At 41.4% G+C, this 9,495-nt stretch overlaps 1 protein-coding gene across 2 annotated transcripts in view; it reads right to left on the bottom strand.

Annotated features, from left to right (window-relative positions):
• Nucleotides 1-658: 658 nt before the first annotated feature.
• The window catches only part of thsd7ba (thrombospondin, type I, domain containing 7Ba), a 244,015-nt gene continuing 235,178 nt past the window's right edge, over nucleotides 659-9,495 (bottom strand). The window contains exons 24-29 of one of the 2 annotated variants that reach the window (XM_015966811.3): nucleotides 8,926-9,099; nucleotides 5,449-5,544; nucleotides 4,353-4,435; nucleotides 3,783-3,978; nucleotides 3,393-3,480; nucleotides 659-3,115 (exon numbers count right to left, since the gene is read on the bottom strand). In XM_015966811.3, the coding sequence (XP_015822297.1) occupies nucleotides 3,037-3,115; nucleotides 3,393-3,480; nucleotides 3,783-3,978; nucleotides 4,353-4,435; nucleotides 5,449-5,544; nucleotides 8,926-9,099 (716 nt within the window). In that variant the 3' untranslated portion in view covers nucleotides 659-3,036. The remainder of the gene's footprint in view (nucleotides 3,116-3,392; nucleotides 3,481-3,782; nucleotides 3,979-4,352; nucleotides 4,436-5,448; nucleotides 5,545-8,925; nucleotides 9,100-9,495) is intronic. The other variant, XM_054747116.2, reaches the window with a different exon arrangement.

Raw genomic sequence — 9,495 nt, 5'->3', positions numbered from 1 at the left:
AACTAAGAATGTTCAAGCTGGAGTGCTACAGATTAGTATGTTTCAAGTGAAAAAAATAAGCAATCATTTATTTAAAAAGGTCATAAGCTGATCCTGATACAGATAAATTGCACTTTACCCTTGCTCAAACTTCCACAAACCACATTGTATTAGAAGGATCCAGCTTCTTTATAACGACAAATTAAATAAATTAAATTTAAACTCTTGTACTGTCACTCTGCTCATGAATCTTCACTAAAACCTGCAAATTTGCCTCGAAAGACGCTCAAACGAGACAAATTGGACATGACAAGATCAGCCCACATCTTTGCCACGGATCAGATGGCCGTGACACAAGCATTTTAATTCAGCCTCGGCTTAAACAAAAGTGACAGTATTAAATAAATGAATTAGACGAGACAGAGATTTAAACTCCGTTTCCCTCGCAGCCTGCGATTATCCTGGGACTATCGGACTGGAAATCTGACTGGAGGGCAAGATGAATCTTATCAGCTTATCTGTTCTGGGCTCTGCCTGGGAGGCGGCTGTAATTACAACATATCAGGATTTGAAAGTCAAGGAGCCGGGAATGGTTTTGAGCATCGCTCACACACAGTTCTCACTTTGAACCCTAAAATCGAAGTAAAACCTAGAAAAAATAAACACCGTTTCATTTCCACATGGTTTCACTATTTATTTGCATTTTGTCCAGTTCTCCATGTACACACAATAGTAACACAAATAGCATGTAAACAGTGGGTGAACATTTTAGATTAGATTTCTGGGAAATAACCCAACGGAGTTTGTCTCCTACAGCTGATGCCGGCTGCTTTTGTGTTATAATGTAAATCTGATTAGATAACACACGTTATCTAGATCTCGCAGGTCCTTTCCACTGTTTTTGATCCAACATTTACCATGTGTGCTTTTTTGTTGTTGGCCAACCCTAGAAACACCACCTAGAAGAGACTACTCTAAAATGTTTGGCAACTTATGAAACAGAGTCTTTGCAAGGCCACTTGGAGCACTCTCTGCCAAGATAAATCAAGCATGCCTACGTACAGACAGACAGTTGCTGAAATAGAGTTGTTGCAACATGCAACAACCATATTTGCACAACCATAAAGAGTTTAAAGTTACTGATTAAGTACATTCAGAATGAGGTCAGGCAACAGGAGACCTTTTAGCATCACCAGTTTGTGTGGAGGCAGAAGGAGATAACGCTTACAGACCTGGCAAGCACCACAATCACCAAAAACTGGAAAAAGAAGTTTTCTGGTGAGGTTTCATTTAAAATAAGCAAAGGATGCACGTTTGTAGGGAGAGAGAGAGAGAGAGAGAGAGAGAGAGAGAGAGAGAGAGAAACAACAGAAAGATTTAGATAATAAATAAATAAATAAATAAATAGTACGGTGATGTAGAGCTGTCACTCATGCAAAATAAAATTAGAGCTATTTCTCGTTACAGTCTGCAATATAATTTTCACATTTGAACGATAAAGTCACGTTCTAACATACAAATGTATGGCATTTGTACGATATTATATAAACACATGTTGCCATACAATTTTTATATTTATTTATTTAAATATTTGTTTTGATGATATTTCTTTATGGCCTTTGTGGCATCTATGGCACATTTCTTTTACATTGTACAAACGCCATACACATGTCTGCTGTCAGAACGTGAGATTATATAGTCCCGATGTGAGATTATATAGTCCCGATGTGAGATTATATAGTCCCGATGTGAGATTATATAGTCCCGATGTGAGATTATATAGTCCCGATGTGAGATTATATAGTCCCGATGTGAGATTATATAGTCCCGATGTGAGATTATATAGTCCCGATGTGAGATTATATAGTCCCGATGTGAGATTATATAGTCCCGATGTGAGACTCTATCCTATTATATCCTCATAATGTGATATCGTTCTAATTTTATCTTTGCACGGGTGGCAGCTCTATGCTGGCGTAAAAAGACCCGGGATTGAAAACTGCTACGAGGAAATTTGGTAGTTTCAACATTTCATGTTGCAAATTCAACGTTTGCAGGCAAAGCAAGGACATTTATAACAAAATAAAAATAAAATAAATCTAAAACATTTATTTCGCTAAGCAACCAAGTGGATGAAGTCGGTGATCAGTGCCGTTAGGATTTGCATCTTGTGAAAAAAGTGAACATGAGGTATGACCTTTACGCTGCTGGTTTGCATTAATAGCTTCATTTCTTTTTATGAACAGAACTGTTTCAGTGACGGGTTACATTTTGAGATCAGTGTCTAATTTTCTCATCTGGCCACGTTTCTTACGAGGAAAGAGAAATAACAGCATCATTGCATCCTTAAACTCAACAACAGGCTTGCTTTTGGTTTCCACGTAAACACAAACGTATTGCATCATCAACAACACACAACTGGACAGCAAAAGCTTGCATTACAGTTAAAACACTAGAAAAGTCATCTGAAAGAAACAAGTCAACTGAATCAGCACTAACGTAGTGCATAAGCCATCTTGTTTATTATTTAAATAAACGACGGGCTGCTGAGTTACCCAAAGGGCTCGTGACTCTTCCTTTTACAGCGATCCGGAGCTAATGAGGAAAACTCAAGGGGCCTTTGAAGATTCCAGGTAGACTCTGGATCTTCTGCCTTTCTTCAAGACATTAAGAGCCCCCAATGAATAAATAAACACAAAGAAATCCTTATAGATTTGTTTGTTGTTCCAGTCTTTGTTTTGTCATTTGCAAGCGATGCTTCAACTGTGTTCGTGTCGCAAGCAGTTATTAAAAATAAAAATAAAAACTTGAGGTCCATGTCTCACTCTCCCCTTGGATTGGCTTTGGTTCTGCTTCTTCGAGCTGGCAGTAGCCAAAAAATATGAGCTACATCACTCATCAGCAGCAAACACCCCCGAGTGATCATCGTCAGTTGGCTCTCGGCTCAGCCGTCCCGCCCATGAGCCGCCTTCAACAGGTCGGGACGTGCTAGCAATCAGAGCACGGCCAGAAGTTTGTCCAAAGCCAGGCGTGTCTACGTGAGGTATGGCAGCTCGGTCACATATCCATGTCACCATCATAGGCAAGAGTCAAAGGCTTCTGAGGTGGAGACGCCTTCGTGGTCTTGTACGGATTACTGAACAAAAGACACAGAGCAAGGACTCGTTAGGGAAAGCATTTGGCTCCGTTCCAGTCTATAAAAAGAATTTCATTAACTGCAGCACACAAAAGTTTGGAACATCTAGAGGAGCACGACTCAGACTCGACGGCTTAGTTTGAGGGAAGACACTTGCCTCACCTTCAGATGTTTCTTCCGTCCCTTTATAAAGTGAGTGTGACCCACAACAATGCTTCTGCCTCTAAAACAAACTCGGTGAAGACTCTCCCGAGAGAGAGAGAGGCGCGGTACTTACCAGACTAGGAACGACAGCGCAATAACGAAGAGTATTACGATGAATCCAACCACCGTCACAGCGTAAACCCACAGCTTTACTCTCCCATCTGCACAATCAGAAGGAAGTCTTAAAACCACTCGCCTGGAAGTTTTCCTCCTTTTAGAATCAAAGAGATGTTTAAATCTCTTTTCAAGCATCCCCTAGAGGAGTCACTCAAATTTCTTGACAGTTTTATTGTTCTTTTGATAGTTTTCTCCCACCAATGTGATTAGTCTGTAAAAACATTGACCTAGAATAAACTCTTCCCTTTGTTCCATTGATCCTAGAGCTACGAGGGCTGTTTTCAAAGGCAGGAAGATTCTCAGGCGGGAAGCTCGATCTGTACAGATGATTTCCATTTCAGCGTACCTGGGCTAACAGGTCGTAAGGTCCACTCACTGAAGAGGTCGTTGGCTTGAGATGGTCTGGGTTTTAATCTTCCGGAGTTAGTTTTCACATCGGCTTTCTTGCTGTTGTCCACCCCCGGAGTTCTAGTGCAGTAGTCCAGAAAACCATGCGAGGTCATCACTTCAGTGTAGCCCTTCTCACAGCCACACACTCCGCTCTGAATCAAAAGGGAGGAAGGCCAGGAGAGAATCATTTACTCCAAACAGGACATGACTAGTGTTGGCATGCACTGAAGCCTGCAAGTGCAGCTACTCGATGGTCCTCTAAGGGGCAGTATAATGTCAACTTATGGCTCTAATATCTCATTGTCATGCTGTTTCTGTGCACAAGCCCTGAAATGGCCACACAGCTGTACTTCCTAACTAATGCCGAGTCCACCTTCATTGGTATTAATCTGATTAGCTTTTAATGGCCTGTTGTAGGATATCTAAAATGTCATCCGTCAAATTCTGTGCAGATCCCGCCTGGAATGTGGGCAGAAAAAAGAAAAACAGGAATCACAGCTCCCTGATGAAAGCAGAGTCGCCTTACCGGTGTGCAGTGCGAGAACGGTTTTGTGCACGGAGGGTGGCAGTGTCGAAGTGTCGTTGGCCGTTTCTGCGGGAAACACCCCCCTGAAGAAAGACAACACCTTATCATTTCTGGTCCTTCTCGCATTGATCAGTACATTAACGCCCCTGTCACACCTGATTAATGGGCCCGTGGGCCTATCGGACGCCCTGATCAATTGGTGAACATTTTAATTCCAACATGGAAAATTGCATGTCAAAATTTCTAAGAGTAATGCTTTGGGCTTCTCTGCAGCAGGAGGGTTTGTCTTTTTTTTTTCTCTTTGCCAAAAATACTTTCCTACAGTGATAAGATCACATTCGCCCACTATTTACAGCTCATCGAGCCTGCCTAACGCTTTTATTCCCACAGCCCCTCTACCGTCGTCCTGCTTCTCTGTGCCTGTTTTGCTTCCAACAAATACGTGATCATAGTTATACGGATTGAAAGCGTCCCAGCTCAGTCTGGAGTATTGATTACTCACGTTAAGATGGAGAAAATAAATCAGTAGAGGCTGCTCTATAAATACACAGATCCCAAAAAGTAGAACGGTGCACTACAAACCATTCGGTTGATGCTGCAGGATCCACAGTGATTTTTTACAGCTATATCTCAACGAGATCCTATCTGCTGAAGTGCAGCTCACTGGCAGAATAATAGCACTGCAAACTCGAAGGATGGTACTTTTTTCATTCACTCCTTCCTGTCAGATCTTTCCAAATGTTGCATTTCCTATTATTTCCCGATTCAATAAGGAAATCTCTTTGAAATGTAATTCTAACCCACCTGCTACAACCACTTGCTCTAAAGCTTCCAGTTTGACAGTTTTCAGAGATAAATGAAAGGAGGTTCACTTAACATCATAGTTGCATGAAGGTATTTCTTTCTGAGGCATCGAATTAAACAATATTGCAGAGAGTCTCCGTGTTATCCTGAGATAAATGAAAAATGATGGAGCTGACTCATTCCATGGAAGCAAAAGCTGCGTCGGACGTTTGTAGGAATCTTTACGCACGTTCCTGGAAGACCTTCTGTGTAATCCGTCCATAAAGTGGCCAGAGGGCTTGCGGCTGCTCACCTGTAACATTAACTCCGTCTGAGCGCTGACACCACACTGCCCTCTCATTGTTGTTCCATCCTCCGGTTTTCCACTGGTAAGAGTGGCATTTTCCTCCTGTGATAACAGCAGAAGGGCAGATACGGCGCTCATTAGCCATCAGTATTGGCCTGTCCGTCAGGATCCTATAGAGGGTAACCTCCATTTTTTTTCATATTATAATGTAAGACAGACTAGAGTTGCATTGACTGGAAAAGGGAAAACTGTCTGAAAAGGAGCAAAGTACTAAAAGACTAAAGGAACTTCAGATATAAGAGGGAAAATTCAGTGAAAGTGTATGAAATAGACCCATTTTTTGTAATCATAGATTCCCCAGAGCATAAATATACAGAAAGCTTCATTTAAGGAGAACAGGCAGAAAAATCTCAGGACAGAAAAGCTTTAAAAATCCATAATATTTGAAGGAAAGCTGGTATAATGTTCCTGACTAAGTGGAGCATTCTTTCATGCAACTAAGAGCATTTATGTACAGATGTGGACAAAATTGTTGGTACCATTCGGTCAATGAAAGAAAACCCCACAATGGTCACAGAAATAACTTGAGTGTGACAAAAGTAATGATAAATACAAATTCTATGAAATGTGACCAGTGAAAGTCAGACGTTGCTTTACAGCCACGCTTCAACAGAAGAAGAATACAAAAACTCATGGAACAGACTAACATGACAACACCTCTAACTTAATGTTGTGTTACAATCACTGCAATCAAACGATTCCTGTAACTGTTAATGAGATTTCAGCACCTCTCAGCAGGTATTTTGGCCCATTCCTCATGACCAAACTGCTCCAGCTGTCTCAGGTTTGAAGGGTGCCTTTTCTAGACGGCATGTTTCAGCTCCTTCCTAAGATGCTCAGTGGGATTGAGGTCATTTTAACTGGTTACATTTCATATATTTTAAATGTATTACTACTTTTGTCAAGTTCAAGTTACTTCTGTTTTTCTTTCATTGACCGAAGGGTACCAACAATTCTGTCCACGTCTGCAAATACTTCCTATATTTCCTGCATGAAGACAGAGTGACTCCACTGACACAACCCTCTGCACAACTCAGCGTCACCCGATTCATTATTGTGCACACAAGGGAATGCAAGTTGGCTGCAACATTAAATCATTTATTTAGCAAAATGGAATGTTTTTCTTGCCACTCATTAAATTATAATTTATGTTATTATTTTTGGTAATTTATCCAAAAGATATAATATTGTGTTCACAACTGTGCTTCATTTTTGCGTGGATATAACGGTGTGCCACCCCCTAGGGCAGTGGTTCCCAACCTTTTTCCCAAGGAACCCCGTTTTTTACCAGTAAAATTTTTGACGACCCCCTCCCATTCTCTCTTCCAGTACAAACATTATTAAGATATGATAAAATTGTTCAAGCACATTTTAATATGCTTTGATTCAATAGATAACAGTAATAGTAGGCTCCAGTACAGAACAAAGTCATTAACAAAACCAAACAGAGCATAGTGTGCTTGACAGTTTGTATTACTTTTCTGAACACATTGTTTCTTGTAAACACTGATAAATCAATCATTCCTTTCAATAAATCTTTGACACATAAAAAATACACTGAGCAAAATGTACTTAAATGTGTATATTACTGTTTATACTAGATTATTTACTGTAAACGCTGTGATTAATCAACCAGTCCTATCTTTAATGAACTTTTGACACTTGAAAATAAAACAGTGAGCTGAGCAAAATGTTCTTAAGTGTGTTACTCTTTCTGTACTAATTATTTCCTGTCTTAATATCAGTAAACTTTTCACTCATGAGAAAAAATGTGAGCAAAATGTAGGCTATAAACAAGTAATAAATGAAGTTTTAACCCCTTAAAGTGGAGAGGTCCTGGCGACCCACTGAGAGGTTTTGGCGCCCCCTTGTGGGGGTCGGGACCCCCAGGTAAGGAACCACTGCCCTAGGGTAAATATAGTCACAAGTCCAACTCCAAAACTGTAAAAAAAGAAATATGGTACAAGTTTGGATTAAAGCTAAAAATAAACGTGCTTCCACCTCTTCTGCAGAAAACTACGGGTCACAGTGCTGCTCAGTGTCAACAACCTTAAATACATAAAGCTTTTGCGTCCTTGAGTGCATTACTCCCCCTTAAAGCAGAAATCCAGAGCATGGTTCTTGTCCCGTACTGTGATCTAATGTAGGCGATATGTTACATTTGTTTTTAACAAGCCCGCCCCCGTCCCGCGGAGCCCCATGCTATTTGACTTCACTGCTGTTCAGCATTAGCCAAAAGCAACAGACGACCACTCACGGACAGATGTCCAGCCCAGAGCATGTGGAGACAAGAGTGGTGTTTGAGCTGTTGACAAAGACGCGGTGAATCCACAATTCACACCAATTCCACGACCGCCTGCTTCTACTCGAAGAGACAAAAGTATAGAAATACCCGCAGACTAAACTTTCTGAAACGTTCCTCAAAGAGCAGGACAAACATTTACAGTGGACCTGCTTTTCAGTGGTGGAAGGATCTCCGTGTTCAGCTCGGATGTGGAACAGAGGCAGAGCCAGTTTTTATGAACAAGAAAACCCTAAAAAATAATAAACAGCATAACGCGAGAATAAGAACATGTGAAACAGCATTTTAGCTCTGTTGTCCCGCTAGAGGTGGATGTTTACATCGGTATTGCGGAGCCTAAAGGTGATATACCCTTTTCCATCACTAGATGGTGCCCTTTTAGAAAAGACTCTGGATGTTCTGCTTTATGCACAATGATACGGGGAGTGAGGACAGAAGAGGCTTCTGGAAGGCCCAGGCAGTACACTTAGGCTTAGCCTTTCATCAGCTTGGATGACGCATAAAAGCCACTGCCACTAGAACACTGACAAGCCCAGAGACTAATTTGATGATTCTGACTCTTTCATCGTTACATCTCTTCCTAGCATTCCTCAGAGTTTCTCACATCTACGATAATGAAAAGCACCTAGCTACGCCTGTGACAACCAAAGCCCTCTGACATGCGGCTGGTTTGTTAAAAACTCTGCAACTGGAATGAAAGAACTGCATTTAAAGAAAGATCAGTTTACCAAAAACGTTTGAAGCATTATCGTTTAGTCTTTTCTTCCTAACAGATGATTAAAACATCCTTCAAATCCCAACCAGTCTTCAAATATTTTAATGTGCAAACACAACTCATCTCATGGCTGTCCAAGGCAACAGCGGTCTGATACACGCCGGTAAACGCTGGAATGCAGTTTCAAGGACAACAGGATGAAATAATCATTTCTTTTTGCTTGCAGGCCTCATGAGTGTTTCTGGAGTTTACTGAACATTTTTCAACTTTTATGATCCATCTAGAGGCTAGGGTCCTGTTCCCGACTACTGATCCATGCTCTCATACAATCATTGAGCAGAAAATGGGAAAGTTAAGAGATGATTTTAAATAGGGCTGAGTCTTTTGACAGATGTTTGTTCAATACCTTCACAAGGCTGCGTCTCAAAGACCTGATGTGGGCAGCTGCCCTGGTTCTCCGTAGCCTGAATGATCACAGCTTGCGAGCGAGCTTGGCGACCGGTAGACTCGAAACTCCTCCCCTCCAGGCAGGTCAGCTGGCAGGAGCTCCAAGACGACCACTCAGTCAGATGACAGTCTCCTGGGGCAAAAACGTTTGATGTTGTGACGCTTGGTCAATTTTACAAAGTGTCCGAGCTTGGTTTGCTTCCTGGAACGCCTTATAAAGGTCAAAAACAAGTTCTGCACACATCTGATCAGGTAAAATAAATGCAAAATCACATCACATCACAAGATGGTGCAACTTTAGGAGATAAGGCTGGTCTCCCAGGAGATGAAACATCGCTTAGCAAAACTAGAGGATGTTGTGGGTGTGTTTTTTTTAACTGTTTTCAAACTGGTTTCAGTGGTTCTTGAGCCAGAAACTTGAGTCATTTCACATGGGCCAGCACTCTGTAGCCCTCTGCTGACCACTACGCCAAACCGTTTTGTGGTTAAGGTGGAAACACTAGTGGGAGGTCTCTACAGCTTTGCAACA

Source organism: Nothobranchius furzeri, chromosome 14, assembly GCF_043380555.1.
Source record: "Nothobranchius furzeri strain GRZ-AD chromosome 14, NfurGRZ-RIMD1, whole genome shotgun sequence".
Classification (NCBI taxonomy): Eukaryota; Metazoa; Chordata; class Actinopteri; order Cyprinodontiformes; family Nothobranchiidae; genus Nothobranchius; species Nothobranchius furzeri.
The sequence above is the reverse complement of the archived record's forward strand: the minus strand, read 5'-3'. Positions and strand labels throughout refer to the sequence as shown.